Source organism: Ylistrum balloti, unplaced genomic scaffold (assembly GCF_031769215.1).
Source record: "Ylistrum balloti isolate Yb309-2 unplaced genomic scaffold, AGI_CSIRO_Ybal_v1 Utg369642, whole genome shotgun sequence".
Taxonomy (NCBI): domain Eukaryota; kingdom Metazoa; phylum Mollusca; class Bivalvia; order Pectinida; family Pectinidae; genus Ylistrum; species Ylistrum balloti.
Genome location: NW_026781902.1, coordinates 594,335 through 615,436, shown reverse-complemented (window position 1 = coordinate 615,436; position 21,102 = coordinate 594,335). Strand labels below are relative to the sequence as shown.

General features: G+C 33.5%; 2 protein-coding genes across 2 annotated transcripts; both read right to left on the bottom strand.

The window, feature by feature from the left end:
- Positions 1–256: 256 nt before the first annotated feature.
- Positions 257–1,261, bottom strand: LOC132554733 (uncharacterized). Its single transcript, XM_060219047.1, has one exon. The coding sequence runs from the start codon at positions 1,259–1,261 to the stop codon at positions 257–259; it is 1,005 nt and encodes a 334-aa protein (XP_060075030.1).
- Positions 1,262–14,658: 13,397 nt separating this feature from the next.
- On the bottom strand, positions 14,659–20,899 carry LOC132554842 (uncharacterized). The gene is made up of 3 exons (XM_060219168.1): positions 20,598–20,899; positions 19,305–19,358; positions 14,659–17,220 (listed from the first exon to the last, which is right to left on the bottom strand). Exons 1-3 carry the CDS (start codon positions 20,848–20,850, stop codon positions 16,586–16,588), a joined length of 942 nt encoding a protein of 313 aa, XP_060075151.1. The 5' UTR covers positions 20,851–20,899; the 3' UTR covers positions 14,659–16,585.
- Between the last annotated feature and the right edge of the window lie 203 nt (positions 20,900–21,102).

Here is a 21,102-nt window from a genome sequence, read left to right as displayed (position 1 = left end):
ATTATGAACTGATATGAAGAAAAAATAATCATTGAACAATGAAGCGGAATCTAACTTATGTACGTGTTAATTAGAATGTTGTTGTTTATTCAAGCAAGACAAAAACAACACACGTAAAAAATATTTCTATCGAATCAAAAGTAAATACGATACCGACCATATGACGACAAAACATCAGAGTATCATTACAACACATGTTTTATATACAGTTACTGTAGTGATAGAAATGTTCCTTTTGATAACAGGGATAGAGTGTTTATGTAGATATTACAAAAATAGGATTATTTGGGACGAAGGCAACTTTAGAATCGACTTCGGCAATGTGTTGCAATGTTTTTTCTGCTCGTGCACAATTATGGGATGGTAGTGGAATACCTGCTTGTTCCAAACGAAGCATAGATTCCATACGTTCTGTATTTTTCTTGAATAAACACAGAAGTTTCATGACATGGAATCGGCTTTCACGAAATCTACTGATGTAGAATAGCGGATTTATGGAAATTATTGTAATCAATAAGATGGAACACACCAAGTACACATTGAAAATGTTCTGATTGTTCTTATCATACCAGAGGGCGACGCTAGAGGCACAAGATGTAATACTTATCATGTAGAGTGCAAAGGTAACCCCACAGATGAGGAAGGACATTCGGAAGGTATTGTAGAGATTGTCTGTGGACGTAAAGCTTGTGGCTGACAGATACCGTTTTGATTGGTAGAAAATGACAGCATAAGAAACAGTGGTCAACAAAACCGATGATGCGAAAATCATGACCATGGAGTGTAATCCGAATTCATTCATGTGTAAGTAAGTGGAACAGATTCCTTCATTTACTTCTATGTCGTTATTGAACGACAGACCAAATATAACATAGAGGACCAGCGTCAAAGATATGCATATTATCAAAACCGACTTTTTGGTACTATTACGCTGGTAAGATAATGGCCAAACGACCGACACTAGTCGATCCAATGCAAAAACGGTTGTCAAGACAACGGGCACTATGCGATATCCGGCCCATAATATGCTCTTTAAAGCGCACGGAACTATATGATACGTATTGTAGTCTACAACCATGACCACAGGAAAAATACAGCTAATAAAGAACGAATGTACTGTAATGAAGAGTAAAATCAACCTGATTTGTAAAACCAACAATCGACACCTAGAAAACACGAGAATCCCTAATCCATTTAAGATAATACTCAAAAGTACCGCCAGAGCAGACACTGTCATTGTTATCTCTATAGCAACCGCCATTTTTATCACTACTGTATCATAACTAATATTATTATAAGTTACAAATTCCGATCACTTGCTGATCTCAGTAACTTGAGTATTTCAATTGATTTTAAATGATATATTATTTAAATTACAAGTGACTGAATTAAAAGTAAATAATAAAAATACTGCTAAATGATTTTCACTTAAAAGAGAACTAGTTTATCCATTGATGATCCTACATACAGGAAGTATTATCAAAACACAAAAATCAGTTACAATAGAATCTGTATATCTCACACTTACAGACGATACCTTGTAATTTGATGACAATACATGTTTCTTATGAGCTTTTTATATCCAATTATGACCACACGAGTATAGATCTAAAACTGAGGATAATTTCCGAGTAACCAGTCAAGCATTAAATTAAATGCACTGAAGAATATCCAGTTCAAATAGGAAACAAATTTCTGATAACATTTGACACTGGCTCCAAATATATCACAAATTCTAGGACAGTTTCTAGTTGATAACAAAGGCTCCGTCTTAAAAATCATAAAAGGTCTGTTACATCATTCTCGACAGCAGAGTCTGAATAAATGCGCCTCCGTCTTTTAAAAAAAAGGATATTAAACATCCGTCACATCATCCTCGACAGCAGAGTCTGAATAAATGCGCCTCCGTCTTTTTGAAAAAAGGATATTAAACATCCGTCACATCATCCTCGACAGTAGTGTCTGAATAAATGCGCCTCCGTCTTTTTGAAAAAAGGATTTTAAACATCTGTCACATCATCTTCGACAGCAGAGTCTGAATAAATGCGCCTCCGTCTTTTTGAAAAAGGATATCAAACATCCGTCACATCATCCTCGACAGTAGCGCCTGAATAAATGCGCCTCCGTCTTTTTGAAAAAAGGATTTTAAACATCCGTCACATCATCTTCGACAGCAGAGTCTGAATAAATGCGCCTCCGTCTTTTTGAAAAAAGGATATCAAACATCCGTCACATCACCCTTGACGGCAGCATCTGTAGGAATGTACATCATCTGATAAAAAACAGAACGTTCTAGAATGAATGGTTCCTTGTAATTATTGGTACCTTGTTATAAACGTTTCCTTTACTGAAGTGATTTAAAAGCCGTCCAGGAAACTGTTCCACTAATATACTCGGTCTTCCAGTATTTTTCATCATTAGGTCGTCATTGAAATGTAACACTTTCTTGATTTGTGTTTTTCTTGACTGGTCTCAGCGATATCAAGCAATGATATATCCTTTTCATTACTAGTTAGAAGCTACACACTTTTCTGTTCCACTCTGATATATACTAATAACTGTTAAAACAATGTCTCAGATATAATTTCATGCCTAGCGGTTTTCATATTCCAGGAGTAATTGTGATCAGTATAGATTGTGTAACTACAAAATGACATGTTGAAGGTTGTCAATGTCGCCACGTTACCATAGTGACATGATTAAACCGTTATAGGTACGACGGACTTAGATTTCAATAGAGTAACATTTTGGTTTAGACTCCTTGGGAAACCATCGTCAGTAAAGATAAAAAATTCATTATTATTTAGGAATAATTGTCGCATATTATAAATGATTTGAAAAAGGAGCATGTAATTTACTAAAAATCGAAAGAGCCTCATATAAAGCATTAAGAGAATGAACACGTGATAGCAACGGAGCAAAGTAACGAAAGCATGTTGCTAGTATTTACCCGGTTTGTGATTATGTACCGTTAGAGAGAGCTTCTCTTCAGCTCGTTCAGCTGGACGTAAGATAAGAACGTTCCCATGTTCGAATCCATAATAGTGTTCCATGGTATTTCGAGGAAGAGTTTTTCCTAAAAGAAAATAAGTAAATTTTCTTCTCAATATATTGCTCGGCTAGTAATACCTTGTTAGCAGGAGGTCCCGGAATATATAACTGTTGTTTTGTATCAGTAATAGAAGATAGAAGATACAATCGACCAACATTTCGAATGTTTCATGGCCTTTTCTGGCTGTTCGTTCCTTCTTGATATAACTACAGTCCAGTGTATGGTATAGGTGAAGTTGGTGATAGTGAAAAACTGAGTTAGATTGTAATAGTTCTCTTCAGGAAGAAAACATCACTTTCTCATGGGGTTAAATCTACATGTGTCTGACCTTATTGATATACGATGTACATTGATACAACAATATTCAATACATAGCTAGGTAACGCCGACGTTCCAGTAAAACTAATTTTTACATACTCCTTAACGAATGTTTTACACCCGTCCGATGCAAAAATATATGAGAAAATTGGACCGAACATTACTTTAACCAGCTACCAGATATTTCACATCTTATATCCTATCTATTACAGAATATCAGTTTTCGTTTATCACTCAAGCAATATGGTCATGTTAATTTTCTTATCGCAGTTAAACATTTAGTTTTAGTTCCGTGTTATACTTTTTAAATCATTCGAATACTTGCAAGGTTCAGAATATGCTCTTGTACTTGGTGTTCTTCTAAATTTATCAGTAATATGAAATTTAATGAAATTTCCTGAATCATGCCATTTTGCCATTTCTGCGATCTCTTTGGATTTTATTCTGTCTCCTCCTAGGTTTAGGCCCTAAGCATCACTAATAATGTTGATTACCTCGTATTATGAGTACAGCTGATGGAATTAATTATCATAATTCCTAGAAGAATGAAACAGATATATAATGCAGTTTCATTCATTGTTTGTCTTTGCTGTATCTAACTCTAAATTATTAAAAGATGTTTAATTGTGTCTTTTGTCCAATCTTTATACATCATTGTTTTTATTTTTTTATTTGCTTCTCGTTATGATAATAATTAACTGTTTCCGTATTTCCCTATCACTTCTATAATTGATTTATTTTATTTATGTCTACATCTTCCTAATAGACAAAGGTTCATGTAATTCGTATCCCCTCTGCGAATATCGTCTATATCAGTGTTTTAATAGAGTTGTTTTGGTATCAGTTTGTTCAATTTCCATTTCTCTTCTTAATTTATCCTGTCATTTAGAAAACTCGCCTTATTCCAATAAATGAGTGGTTTGTATCGCTGTTCGTGTCAGTGTTTATATAGATGTTACTATTAATTTCATCATCTAGATTTTTTAAATGAATCATTTTTACTATTGTTGATGTCATCTTATAAACCTTTAAAAGTAAATTACCAATTAATGTCTCTATCAGTCGTTTTTTTCTGATATTTTATAAATTATCATTATTTTAAATATTCTTGTTATTGTTAATGTAAGCCAATGCCACATTGTCGAATATTTTTTGATCGTGTGACATGATAAGAAACGAAAAAACCTTATAAAGAAAATCACTTTAAAACAAAACAAAATCTAATCTTAACATTGTTCGAAAACAGTCCTCAGAGGAAGTATGAGTACACGGCTGTTTGATATATGTTTATCATGGAGACAAAACACGAGCACAAAGTAACATTGTAACCGACTAAGATACACTTAATGGATTGGAGTAAAATTCAGTTTTTATTTGAATTACATGAATATATCAATGTTTCATATTGATCCGGACGTTGTTATTGGGGTAAGTTGTTTGCGGCCATCTGTTGGCAATCAGTTGACCATGTATAATTATCACTTTATTACATACATTGTGATTAATTATCACATTATCAAGTAAAACGGAAGTATGATTCGAAATAAGTCGCTAATATCAAACATTTCAGTAAACCCCAGTTATTCTGCTATTAATGGATTACTAGATACCTACTTAAATATACAATGAACACATACTCATATGTGCTATCATCAATATGATGTAGTTAATACCAGATTATATAGTTGTTAGCGTGTCAGAACTTTAGGCTGAAATGTCCTGTTGATAACAGAAATAAATCACAAAGTTTTCGTGCTGTTGTATTATATATAGTAGACATAGATTAAAAATAAATCCCACTGATAAACGTCAACATTCCGCTGATTGTAGATCATCATTCCCATCGAAAATACACCAACTTATAGAGAGAACCTGCCCACAGAAAGTTTTGACAAGGCTTCCCGTAGAAACTAATAATATTTTGACACGTCTTTGAATGAAAAATGCGTGGATACATTTAGGTCTGTCTGTGTCAAAATGCCAAACAAATTGGAAATGGAAATATTTACTAAATACATCAGCAATGTCGAAAAACAAGCACGAGGACCGGTATACGTGAATTGTTAATGTGTTAATATACAGCGTGATCAATTTAGTGAAACATGGTCTGGGAAAAAAACAATGACTCTGGCTATACATGTTACAAACAAATACATCGACATTGTATCCAGAAATGTCAAAGAAACATCATTTAAAAAAATTCCAGTGGAATCGGTAAAATTGTGATAATATCTTTCGATTTTTGAAAAATATGCAAACAACATGACTTGCATGACATGAATCAAATAAAAACACCCTTTTTATATACGTTCAGTGGAATTGATAAAATTTTGATAATATCTTTCGATTTTTAAGAAATTTGCAATTAGAAATGAGTGTTTAATTTTCCTAAAATGACTTGCATAAAACGATTCAAATACTTTGCTTGGTAAATCAAGGGATTGTTTATGTAAAAAGGGTGTATGAATCTGAAGTATTCCTTTCGATATACCAGAAATGCACACGTGAGGATGAATTGAATACGTAACATTTAAACACTCTTGTCTTTTTAATTTCTTACTAAAATAATCCAATATTCGAAAATCATGAATCTAGATTTTAACATTCCTTTCAAACAAATTTGCTTTTCCTTAGTTGCCACATAGGTTAGGTTAGTATAACTGATGAACCTTAGAAGAAAGAAACAGCTGTATGATACAGTTTAATTCATTGTTTGCCTTTACTGTATCTAACGCTGAATGTATTTATAATGTGCTATCAACCTGTGTGTCTTTTGTACAATGTTTAAGATAGCAGATGTTAGACATTACTGGTTGACTGCATGAATATACACATGTACTTGACTTTGTTCTAAATTTATCTGATATATTGGAAATTTCGAAATGCATTTCATTATAATGGGTCTAGTGCACCTTCCCGTGCAGATTTTGACTTTTCGTTTGATCACCTTGGAATTTCTGCAGCTTGGCATCAACGACGAGTCCTAGAGGGCGAAACAGCTGTATGATGCATTTTAACTCATAGTTTGGCTCTACTCTATCTATCACTGAATTTATTTTAAGACGTACTGTGTTCACTTGTGTGTCTTTTGCACAATCTTCAAACACGTTACTGACGAGTCCTAGTGTGATACAGATTAATTCTCATTGGCTTTACTGTATCTAATTCTAAATGTAATACAGAGTATTATTCGCTTGAGTATGTCGTTTTTATTATCACGGTATAAAATAATATGTGCGGTAGTAATTGGTTTTGCTGAAATACATCCATCTACCAGTATATGTTGTTTGATCTTAAAAGATAACGCGAACTGAAACTATCCTATAACCACAAATATTGATGTTGTATATATATACGTACCTGTCCTAATTTCTACTAGATTATCATACCAAGGATAAGTGATACTTAAAGCAACATATTGTATAACAAGTAAAATTGAGAAAATTTATACAATGTCTTGTTTATTACCTGTAGTTATCACCTCTGTATCAACACACAATAGACAGTCTAAATATGGACTTCACCTGCAAATTATCGTTTTAGAAAATTATTCTTGATAAGCGGTTACTTGTTGGCTTATATCGATGTCATGTTGACTTATATCGAAGTCATGTTGCCTTATATCGATGTCATGTTGCCTTATATCGAAATTTGCATGCTACGTTTGAATTCATTCGAATAATGGCACGGTTCAGAATATACACTGACGAGTTCTAGAAGGACGAAAATGCTGTGTGATGTAGTTTAATTATTTTTGTGAGAAAATGTGTTATTTACTTGTGTGTCTTCTTTCACTACAAATATGTTCTGTTAATACTGTAATAAAAAGAACTGTGCTCAGCGAATGTTTCAATAGCAAGTGATGAAACTGTCCACATCAAAAAGACAAGGGATAGGTCAGAAATGAAAGAAGACCACAAAAACAGACAATAACAGAGTGTTCACGTAATAATCACAGAGGCATATAAACTAAGAGAACACTCGAACAAAGATAAAGCGTGTTCAGTACTCAACACATAATCAATAACAAATAGTCTCCGTACTCGTAATATAAAATTAACATATAATAACTCCGTTGAAATTAATTATGAAATTGAAGCAGGATCACGTGACTTAACATTACATCAAGACATATGACTATTTTTTTTTCTGCAGGACACATCTCTATATGATAGCATATATTAGTTGAGTAAGAACGTAAACGGAAAAAACGTGTCCTTGATACACATAAGTACTCGCTGTTTACTTTAACACATTTCCCTTATTAAGGGAGAACATCTTAACAAGTATGATCCTGTATTATCATGACCCAGAAACCTGTGCATGAGTCTAGTTCATTTCTTAAACTTTAATAGTAATTTTAATTTCGCTAAGTGCACCCTACAACAATTAAAGACGAATTTCAACTCTGCCAAAAAGCTTTCTTTTTTAAACCGCTCTATATACGAAAGGCGAAACTAGCTGTAGTTAAGTTGCGACAAAATTGTCCCCGTTCACACTGAGTAAGTAATTACCAGTAGGTCTTTCTCGTATAACAAACACTATCACCTTCATATGTATATGAATTCATACATATTTCATGATATAATATTAATATAGATAAACCACTATTAGTGTCATGGTGTCATCTGCGAGTTCTTTATGATATAAAATACAAATAAAGTCTTTGATTTGATGAAGTATAACAATAGAACTACATATGAGAGACTTTAGATATGAAAATGGAACCATTTCATCCAAAACACATATCAAATATGTTTATTATTCTAAATAATGCTTAGACATAAAAATGTAATTAATTAATAACAGTGTTAATTTAATCAATTAATTAATTAATAGATGATTATAAACACGTAACTGCATTACCCCTATGCAATGGCTATATAAAGGAAGTGATCATACCATTGACCTGTTTTGAAGTATTCTTGTATTTAATTGAGCAATATGTAAATGTTTTTCCAACACGGGACTGCAGAAATACCTTAATACGAGTATATCTTATTTTATCATTCAATTTTTTTACATAACTTCCACACTTTTTGACATGAATCGGTATGCAAGGATATACTTCTTGTTACAAGATTAATCTGAAAAAAAAAAACTTTTGTTAAGTTTTTAACATGCAAGATTATGTCCTGGCCTAAGGTCTCTAATATTTCCATGTGACGAGTTTCTACTATTCTCGTGCTCATTCCGTTATGATAATTTACCAGCTGGAGTATGATACACATGTCTGATGTTTTTGTCATGTTGAATATTTGAAAGATATTTCTCAAAAATATCAAAATTTTTCTAAATCTATTGATACTCATTATGATCGCCATCCAAACACCATGGCGTGTTCCGGTGTGAAACTTGTTTCAGTGATACAAATACTTGTCAAAACTAGTTCGTAACATGACGTTGTATACTTACACACCGTAACAAGTTATTTTGATAATTGAATACATTTTATTATTTTCATTACGTTGTAGATGAATACTAGAAAGGAAATGCTAAGAAGCAATTTTTTTTCTTCGAAATACATTTATCAGGATCATGAAAACATTTTAAGTATTTATTTCTTTTGCGATTCTTTATTTTCTTTACGGCACGTTGTGTTTTCTGTTTGTTCAAAACACATCAACACCGCGTCAACCCCTGGCGAGAGTTAAAACAATCATGGCAGACCAGTTTCGTTCCGTTTGTTTTTAATTTCATGCTAATTTCTTGTCGACACGTCCCGCGGAAACGTAAACCTGTATTAATGTATCTTACATGCCTCGTGCCGAGCTCGTGCGTGAGAGGGGCATGCACTTCAATCAATGCCTTCAACAGCTAAGTAAAGTACAGGGCTTATGACAACGGGTAGTCGGTGTCGGGCTCCGGCGAGGTCTTTGTAGCGCTCGAGAATAGCAATATAATCACCTTACAACCTATAGATAAAAGATCGGCCAGGCTTTGTAGTTTATAAAATCCTATTTCTGAAAGGTATCCTGGTATTTTTTTTTATTCTTACGTAATTAGAGTAGAGTTAACAACCAGTATGAATAGGACTGTTGTTCACATGGTACAGTGGTATCGTCTTTTTAATTAAAACTGTTCGGAAATATTTTTTCGAGTGTTTTTTTTTCTTCAATTTTTGTTTAGTGTTGGCTTTCCCAAGCGTAATACTTTTTGGATTTAAGTACCGTGTCTGTGGGATGATACGTCGTTCTAAATAACAATTTAAATACTGAAAGTGACGCATTTCATGGAAATGATGACATGTTCGGTACTTCTGCTACAATATTTGACTTTTTATTTTTAAAAAAACTTTACATTAAGTGAAAACCGACGGAACCTGTGATCTTTGAACCCTTTAATATAGCAATTTGAATATATGATAATATTTCGGCAACAGCTCAGGAGTCTACGTCCGATTCAAACATTTTATCTCCGTTCTTGGAACTTGTCATGACAAATTAAAAGTCTTGGTTCTCCCCACCAATCATGTAAGTTTTATAGCAGGTAGTCTACATGTGCTATCATAAATACATAGAAAAGGAACTACGGGAAATCATTGGGGGTAAACCTGGATGAGACTCCAATAAAGGTAAAATGTATTGTTATCCTGGGAATTGGTCAATGTTTAATGCCATAAAAAATAACAAAACTGGCCCTTATCCTTTGATTTTATTTTGAAATATTCCAGAAAAGAAACTGTGGTTTTGAGAGTGAAACATTTTGTCTTCGAATGTATCTAAACCACATGTAAGCTCTGAATATTACCCGATTCTCTTTGTCTGTTCATTTCTATATACTATAACGTCAACATACAGACTTCCAACATCAAATGTAATTTTACATATTGAAACACTGCACTCAGTCAATCAGTAATACTATTGTAACAACACAATGGACAAAATAAAAAAGAACTATCTCTACTATAATTAATTTAAGAAATATTTATTGATAACAACCTTAAACCTCAATTTTCAAACAAAGCAATAAGTGACGAGTTAAGTTAAAGTACATATGAACTTGCATTTAAAATATGTGTATCACCAATGTGTCGTGTTTCTATTAAATTGCTTCTTCTATAATAAATCTGCTGTGGTAATAAGAAAGAAGAGAGTTATTCTTGGAATTCGTTAGATATGTAACTTTACAATTATGAGTTTTTGAAGAGGATGACATGTGTTTTATGTGTCTGGTAAATGTTTCAACATTTGTACCGTTACTAGGTTCATAAAAATCCAATTTCAGCGAAGCGAAAGTCAACATTTGTAAACAAGCCTCATCGTGAAACTGTGAAGATTTATTGTGTCAAACACTCTTACATATATATGGTGATTGAAGAAGAGTTGCGAATGTCAGTGTAGTGTAGAAGAGTTGCGAATGTCAGTGCATGTAAAAGACTGAAGTACTGCTATTTATTAAATACATGTTTATATTCCTCTTTTGTTTTCAGCGTTTCGAACAGAAAAACAAAAGTGAGTTAAATACATGTCGCTTTTGCCGATTTTTTATTCTCGCCAAAATAAAGCTTATACTTATACTGTCCGTGTATTTCACATATGGTATCTGTTGAAATGGATTCTAATAATAAATTTCTGTATACGAGGAGCAGAATAGAGAGGGAATGAGAAGCAGAAAATCACGATCTATCAACTGTTTTGAAGAAAGGAGAGAGGAATTCATTGCTTAAGACATTTATTTATAGTGCTTGCCAAAATGAATTTAATCGACATAATACCTTTTTGAAGTAACATTTCATCTTAAACGCCGATTCGATTCACGCGAACTTAAAGTCTTCTGACCTATGAAATATCCAAACCCCACTGCGATCAGGTAACCTAATGAATGAATTCACAGCCATAAGTACTGCAAAATATACTAGTATAAATATCAGTGGTACAGTTGAATAAAGTTTTTCATATTCGTCTATAAGCCCAATATCAGAATAATTTTATACAGTATCATGAAGTTTGATTCGAAAAAACAATCAAATGGTGCCCTACAAAAAAAGTACGATGAGATTAAGACAATGTGTTCCGCAAGGGTGAGCGTATTCTGCTTCATCGACGATATAGATTAATGTACCAACAACCTGGTAACATTTTCATTTTTTTTTTAAATTTTCGTGTGTTTATTTTGTTTCACCTTTGTCGTTTTCCATCGTTTAACATTTTCAAATTACTCTAAAGATCATAAAAATTCAATGTCTGAGTTTTAAGTTTTCCCGTTCTTTGCAAGAGTATGTACAATGCATGTTTCGGCAAACCGCATTGGAATAAGACATGCTGACAAACCGTGGGAGGTATTCTGACGTTAATGTGCTTTTTAGGCCATCAACTAGCCTTAAAATGCTTGATTTGAAATGCCACTCGGTTCAGCGTTCCGTAAAGAACAGACAAATTCAACCTTGTAGACGTCAGTTGGAATAACTTTCTCCATTTATTCTCCATGTTCAAACGGACAAACCGAAGCAGCTTTAACTAACAGAAGAAAAATTACACCCCAACGTCGTAACAGGATACAATCTCAACTCAATTCCGAGGTAGAAATCTTCTGTATGAAGTATGTGGTTAGTACATATTTAACCCACTCAAACTTACCTTTATTGCCAGTAACAATTGACGTTTCATTATCAATTAATACATACGAGATATTGAATATTTCTGGTTTCAATGTTGACTTAATTGGATTGCCATATTTCCTATATTTAATAGAAAACAATTTCAAGGAATTATATCTATCACAGAAAGGTCATCCCTCCCTCTAAAAAACAAACAAAAATAAAGCACGAGACTGGAAATGAGGGCACTGTTTTTTGTGTGAAATCAGTACTGCCGATGATAAATTATCTATGTTTTTAGTTGATTATATATATATCATCATCATGAGTTAACGCAGTTTAAATAGCAGTATTGATATTGGTGGTAAACCTTTCACATCATGAAGATTGTACTCAACTCACAAGAACACTGTTTCCCTAAATGTAAAATAAGGAATATGCTATACAGAAGTTTTCATAATTAAAAAAATGATTTAATACATAGATTCGAAAAAACAGCAAAAAAAAAAAAAAAAAAAAAAAAATCATAAAAAAAACGTTAAAAACCAAAAAACCAAAAAATTATATATATAAAAAAAATCACAAAAAAAAAAAAAAAAAAAATGGGAAAAGGGGGAAACTTTATTAAAGACCAGCATTTTTTATGACTTTCAAAAATAATTCAATTGGCTATTACATCAGCGATTTAAATATCAAGATGTTGTTATCAGCCGTTTTGCAAACATAAAATTCCTCTGAAATCACACCACCGTATACTTTACAAAACACATTTCGTATTCGGACAGTGTTATTTAAATTTGATTTGTAATTTTAAAAACAAATTCAGTGTAATATGATATAATACTGTCAGATACGTTTCACCTTAGCTTTAAACCCTTCACGGACACCTGTTGACTGTCAGATAATGGACTGTCCTCCAGTTGTTTCGTAGGCTTCGCCATCTAAAATGGCAAACAAGGATTTGACGTTGACATTTTGATATTTATGAAAATATTATTTGAATAGTATCAGGGACGTTATAATGCACAATACTTCCCTGATAGTATTGAAGAGAGAACCTCAGTTTTGTGCATCTAAATTACAGTTTAAAGAGAAAGAATTGATGGGATTAAGGTTTTGGTATAGAAAGAAAAATGTTACGAGTTTCATTTAAGATGTCGACAACTGACAAGTAAGTTCACAATAGAGTTTAGAGATATACAGGTTGATGAAAATTATGTAGATGTTTTATTATTACGAAATTTATTAAATCATGGGGCTGCTGCACTTCCTCGTCTAGAATTTGACTTTTCTTTCGATCAATTTGGATTTTCAGTTGTCGCCTCTTAAGCTTCAAATTTTAGGCCCTTAGCTTCATTGACGAGTCCTATAAGGACGAAACACCTGTGTGATACAATTTAATTTAATGTTTATCTCTATTGTATCTCACTCTCAATAATTAAAATGTGCTTATTCACTTGTGTGTCTTTTGTACAATCTTATATAACCATCACACCGCCCTCATTTTGAAACTTCTTTCCTAGCTCGATATGAATGCGGACATGTGTGATGACGTCAGAATGCCTGGTGGTACCGTCGTTTTCAATAAAAACACATGGATATGCATCATAGAAAATGTGGTGATACTTTGAAGTAGAAATTAAAACTTAATTGATGGATGGCTGGGTGTAACATTATGTCTGAGGACGTTGCTCGTGTGATTTATAAACTAAAACAATTATGTCCTGTGTATGAATCAATGGTATTGATGAATCTGAAATGTTCCTCATTCTCTCAAGTCAATGAACAGTGTTGATGTGTGAATTGTAGCAAGGATATATAATAGTGTCTTCAGAAATAACTCGTGAAAGATACTACAATATTAGACATACCTGTTAAATATTTTATAAATACTGGAGACACTATCGAAGGTTCCGTTTATTACATTTTCACAAGCAAAATGACAAAATTACTGGCATATCTAGAACAGATGTAAAAGGATTAAGCTAACTAGGCTTTTCGCGGACACTATTATAACTTTTCAGTACTCGACAGCATATCAAAGAGGTATATGTCTATATTTCATTGGCTAAAATATGATTAAAACAACTATCATACAATAACTAAACATATTATATGCTGTAGACACATTTTTCTGTATACAATATAATGAGTTTTTCTGTACATGATAGCATGTGTTGGACTGCAACATGTAATATTAATAATACTGAACTCTTAAAATTGATCAGATTAAAAAATAAATCATTTTATTGTTTTAATTTGAGTATGTAATAGTTATACTGAAATATGTACAAATTATGTTAGAAAAAATATTAGCAACATAACATGTATTACTATACAAGTATAATTATCTACAAACTGATCACAATATTATTGTACAATTATCATCATCTACAAACTGATCACAATATTATTGTACAATTATCATCATCTACAAACTGATCACAATAGTATTGTACAATTATCATCATCTACAAACTGATCACAATATTATTGTACAATTATCATCATCTACAAACTGATCACAATATTATTGTACAATTATCATCATCTACAAACTGATCACAATATTATTGTACAATTATCATCATCTACAAACTGATCACAATATTATTGTACAATTATCATACTCTACAAACTGATCACAATATTATTGTACAATTATCATCATCTACAAACTGATCACAATATTATTGTACAATTATCATCATCTACAAACTGATCACAATAGTATTGTACAATTATCATCATCTACAAACTACTCACAATATTATTGTACAATTATCATTATCTACAAACTGATCACCACATTACTGTACAATTATCATTATCTACAAACTGATCACCACATTACTGTACAATTATAATGATAAAGGCACAAGGTTTTGCTGATCTTAATTCATTAAGCACTTTTAAATATGAACCAAATAGAAAAAAATAATAAAAGGAACTAATATACTGTTCTTCTAAGACTCCTTCAAATTTTGAACAAAAATAACAGATAAATAAAGAAACGTACACGACATGGAAGATAATGTTATTAACAAGGAGTTTAATTAGTTTGATTGTTGATGTATCTTGAACATCTTTAAAGAATACAAATTCGGGGTGTGTATGCCAAACTCGTGCCAGTGTTCGTAAGAATTTTAAACAAATCATAATATCTATCTAGATGTCGTTATGAATGGTTAGCTTGGTGTATTACTGGAGATATACAAAAAATGTATATAATCAATGATGGATGTACAGGGGAAATTATGAAATTGGGCCGACAAGACACGGGAAGTGAGCTGAGTGGAGATGTTCATAATGAGATGTCAGCGGGGAAAGTTCACTGTAACGTAGCCAGGCGTTTCCTGTTGGCGCTTAGGTAGTGAAAATCTGAGCGACAGTACAAGTAATCTAAAAGGCTTTGCCTTGCATGAAGAAATGCAAATATTAGCGAAAACTAAGCACTTGTTTCCCAATCAGCTCAACTGAACAAACAAACAGTAGAGCGCCAGGGAAACTTTATACTGATTAAAGCATGGCACAGAAAGTAGGAGATTTCACGGAGTCTGAAAGAAAACCTGTCTGTACACGGGTCTTGATTAGTGATGTTATTCTCTATCGGTTAGTGTTTCGTTTTCTTGTTTGTAAAACATATGTTGGAGTTTAAAGGTCTGCAAAAACATATGTTTATTCTACTGTTTCTACAATACATCTCTCTCGGCGTGTCGGCCCACATAATTGGCTCTGAAAGACGAGTCCGCCATCTTTGTATCAGGACCATGAGAATACGGATGTACGACGCTGGTTTCCTTAGTAAAGTGGCCAAGCCTGGATTTACTGGTCCCTGTTAAAACAACCGGCCCTGATCCCTTTTCGGCGGTTTTCACTTTGATCTCTGGATTTTATCTTCCAAGATACACTCTCATCAGAATCGGGGTGAACTGAGTGTATTTTTTTATAATGCAGAATGTTGATAATATTGTGTAAAAATGAATAAAGATTTAGGATTCAGATACTACAGCAAATATTCTGTTTCTGAACAACGAAGTTAGAATTACGTGAATGACGAGTACTCTTTTAAGACTTTGAAGAATCTGGTAGTAAACATACATTGTGGCATTCATAATTTTGACATCAATCTTTTACCACGCCTTCCAAACTAAGTAAAAAACAATTGTACGCGTCCTGTTTCTGTGCTGATGGGCCTTTAGTAAATGAAAAATAAAAAAACTGAAACCATCGTTGTCGAATCTAAATCTGTTTTCTGATTTTCTAACATGTTGTTGCATATTTCTGTATAGATGAAATATCGATGAACAATGACTTATAACCACGTGGCGCTGACCACCTTCTATGACATATTGTTTATTTCGTACATGTGTTATACCAAAGTCTAACTCAGTATCTCAAATCTTTATCGACACACATGTATACGGCACATATCTCTGTTCTCTGTGTTGTGGTTGGTTGACGTTTCTCAAGAAAACAAAATGAAATTTTAAAAGGACGGATTTGTTTTACAACACAAACCTCTTGTCCAAATAACAATAAAAACTTGGAATTTGAAGAATGATTATTCTAAATTCTCTCTTAGTGATAAAAAATCTTTATAAATCATGATAAAGATGTTTGTCTTTCTTCTCCTCTGTTAAAAAACCTTTTTAATCATGTAGCTTGAATTTGCTCTAACACACATCGCATGGCAGTCTTGATATGTTCTCTTGAGTGTTTAGAATCAGACGTACATCTGTTTTACTAGCTTGATAAACACCAAACACAGGCCACAGTGCCTGCTGGTCATCCACATCTATGAATGTATATATTTTCCTGTTCATACCAATGTCAAACACAGAAATAATCCTGGCCACTCTGTTTATGTAGAATCCAAGTTTCAAGTTTTTTTCTGTCCCGGAATTGGCGTTACTGAGAGTTTCATTGTACACGATAGAGCCTCCATTACTTTTGAAAAAGAGTTTGACACCCTCTCTACCAGAATTATGCGCGCTGATAGACCAAGCCCCATTTTGCCGACCGACATAGTGACTTTTCCCAATCGCTTTTTCTGTTGCAAATGCTACCTCAAAAACCAAATTAGTTGAGGATAAATTTGCTTCTATTCGGTAAAAGATATCAGCTTCGAAGAATATTTTGTCTGTGTTTGTAAACACGATGGAACCGCGTGCTCCTTGGTGCTTTCGTGCAGTCCCTACTGGCCATTCGTAGGACGTGTTCATTCGTCTATTGGTCAGTGTCAGTTTATCACTGGACAGGTATGCCTTCTGCGTATTCAGAGTAGCCGGATCCATGTAAAATCGGGGACCTGAAGACAAAATTTTTATACACTGTAACAGTCTCTCAGAATGATTGGTGGTTGTCACATGTGTGATTATATAGTACTTTCTCTTGTTTAAACACGTAGTTTTACATAAACAACAAATAAGTAGTAGTCATATTACTACATTATGTTTATATTGTTGTGCTTGAGATGTTGACATAAAGGAATGGTGCTGATAATTTTTTTTGCGTCTTTTTGTCGCGAAAATTTGTCAGCACAGACAGGCTAACTTCTCAACTTATCTTATGCGTCTATTGTAACCCAAACCAAACCATAACACGCACTCTCTACCGACCAAAGGATGACAATAGAGTCTAGACATGGTTGACGCGTCCATGATTGATATAGTTTGAAGACAATGAAGAACTTAAGACAATCAAAGAGGAGGTAATGGAAAGTACCTACATAAAGGGTGATGCATTTTAAAGGTGCTACGACAGCACATATTCTACACCGTGGCTTCTGAAATGTTTGATATACTCTATTCAATATTTATGAAAACTCTGATTTCAAAACAGTTCCCTCATAAGAATGAAACAACACACCAAGATAAAAAATTCCAAACTTTTCTGGAACTGGTAGAAAGTGACTTATACCTACAGAATAACATTTCGATCAGGCTCTTTCTGAACACAGTAATTTTTATAGCAGCAAACGAGCTTCAGAAATAATTTACATAAAAGTGACGAGACAATTTTTATAAGAGTTGATACTGTGTCTAGTCTCGTGACGGTGTTAAGCAGTTTCCATTCTTTACAACAAGCTCTCTCAATAGCAGATATAACTGTACCTAAGCGTGACTCTGATTTAGCGAATGGAAGCTTGAATTTCTTTGTTTTTTCCTACGGTAGACATAACAGTTTCCGCGAAAATTAAGCACTCAGCATTTAGAGGTAGAGTACCATCTTACAGAATAATTATTTGCAGTATCTAATAGAATTTGCAATGCCTTTGAACTGTAGCAATTAAGGCAATATCGTCTGCTAGGCACGGATTACAGCATTTGATTGTAACGTAATATGACGTGTTATTACGGACTCAGATAAAAGTAATAAAATAACAAATGATCTAAAATTGATATTAAATCTATACTATCTCTTTTTCTCTTCTTTTCTCTCTATCCTATCATCTCATCTTTTCCTCCTTTTGACAAAATGATTTAAACTTACAATTGTACGTCTACGGATTACTTATCTCCATATCTATAATATAAATATGCCACGTGCAGTATGTTAATTATTTGTAATTTCAAGAGTTCATAAGTTGCTAGAACTTGTCTCTGATCCATTTATCTTGTACTGATAATGAAATATGTTTGAATCAATACAAGATGTATTAAGAAACGAAGTAAATTATTACTATTTTTGTTTAAAGTTCTCTTTTGTAGACACGTGCAGGCTAAAAGGCGCCGCCAAACAACTTAGTCCTCTTTGGAAAGCCTGTTGTTGGTTATGAGGAAATGCAGTAGTTAGGTAGTCGTATTATCGCCTTTTCCATCAGTATATACGAGACCGGAAAAGCGATATCGGTCTATATCTATTTGAATACTAAAATTTCAGTCCATCTGACGTGTAAAGATGACCTATCTGTACAGTTATAGAGCCTCTTTTGATAACAACTGAGAACATTTAACCAAACTTGTCAACAAATTATAATTAGGGGAAAGGAATCTATCTGTGAAAAAGGGGAGTCCCTGTTCCTCGACGGTGATTGAGTTATCGGACCCAAAAAGGGTAATTTTCTCATATTTAAAAAATCTTTTGTTCTATAAATGCCATTTATTCATTTATAGTAGATAATTTAAGCCAGGTCCCTGGGTCCTCTAGGGTAGGGGTCACATTTACTTTAGGGTATTTTGAAAAAAGCTGAGAAACCTATTATTTCTTTACTAATTTGAAACGTTAAATTGCTAGAAAATAACGACACATTCCAGTTTTTTCCAGACATATGACGCTACCCTAAGGGCAGAACTGATTCCGTTTCGTCAACATTTCTATCATGTCTTTTTGCAAAGTTGAATTCTCTGAAAAGAGCAATGGTACCCCAGAAGAAGAGATCATAACACTTACACTGGAGGTCCCGGATTACGCAGGATTTTGACGTGGGACAGCCGTTCGTCCTTTCTGTTCAAATATGAAATAATAAGTTTAGTATGAGGAGTCACTTTGACCGATATACAACATACTTTACAAGTACTTATTATGCCAGGTATTAAAACTATAAAGAAACCGTAATTAGCGCATTCCTGTTTTAGCGCAGTATCGTAAGCGCAGTAATCGTTAGCGCAGTAGCTTTAGCGCCAAAAGCGCTAAATATGATATCGCTCAGAGGCTTTAAAGATTTCAGGATTCAATTCACTGACACAGATTGAAAAGAAACGGGTTCGGCACATACAAGAAGGTATGGTTAATACCAAACACTAGATACAGAAATGTAAACAAACTTATGTAGTGGTTCTTGTAAATGAGTATAAGAACAGGTTTTCAAAACTGGTAAATTACCAAACGTATTTTAATTCATCGACAACGCCCATCATTTATACCTAGATGCAATGTAGAGTCTGTGATTGGTCACGTCTTCAATGTAGAAACCAAACAATCTCACAACGAAACCAAAAATAATGAAAAAAACAACGACCGTGATATCGTATAATGGCTAAAGAGGTATTCATCTACTACAATATTATATACTTTATGATTGATGCTAACCATCTAGCATCGTATGAATTGATCAATCTTACACAGGTAGAAAGTCGTAGTGTCAGGAGGTCGAGCTTCGTTATCTCGAACCTGGCGGGACCACGGGGAAATTTCGAAGTTATAGAGTATTCGATTGAAGTTAGTTCGAATGATTTGTGTAAAGTTTGACAGAGACTGGTGAAATACTTCGGAATAACACGGCGTCTTCGAGTCACATGAGGTAAAGATGGTGAGATTCGACTGTATAAACTGTAAACATAAAACCAGCCTGAAGATGTTCATCAAACCTGGTAAACTTTATCACTATGACACAGTATGTTATCCTCAACAATATTTACATTTCATTCATGTATGATGTCTTGATAACAATATCTAATTTTATGATTTCAAACGTTTTAATAACCATATAAAATAGTTCCATATGGCTTCGCATTACTACAACGTCATTTTTGGACATTCACTTCTTTTAAAATCTGAAATTATGAAATACAAATTACCACCATGTAATATTTAACCTGTTTATCATATCTTATATATTACCATTAATAAAGACCTTGATGGATTTTTGAAATGCTAATTCCAATAAGCAAAAGCATATGTATTTGCTTAAGCAGGAAATCACACCCTGACCTTATCTTTCAATACCGGCTATATCTGCCTTACCTGATATGAGATTTTCTACATTGCATGTCTTTGATTTTAATTCTTCTAAGATCCGTTTGTTGTCCTCTTCCAGACGTTCTATCCTTGCTTCCAGCGATTTCACCATTCTCACCATTGTTGTCCTCATTCGTTCTAACATGGCTTGTTCCATGAAAGCGTACTTCTTTTCTTCTCCAATCAGCTGTGAATGTCCAAACGTCTCCAAATGAATTAAAACGCACGTGAAGAAAACTGAACTGTATTTGTTATTCATTTTAATGACTGTGATGATTTCTATACACCGTGTCACTAAAATCTCTTGTTATGAGCTATACGGATACGTTTAGTCTTATACAAACCCATGGGTTTTCACAGAGTAGTTACTTCCTAGGCAGACCTGTTTCCTGAAGCTAGGGATTAAATGAGCTGGGTCCACGTTGTATTGTCGTCAGCTGATAAGTGTCCGGTGCATTTTTGTATTTCATAATTACGCATTTCCTCAATAAAGATAATATGGATTTGTACA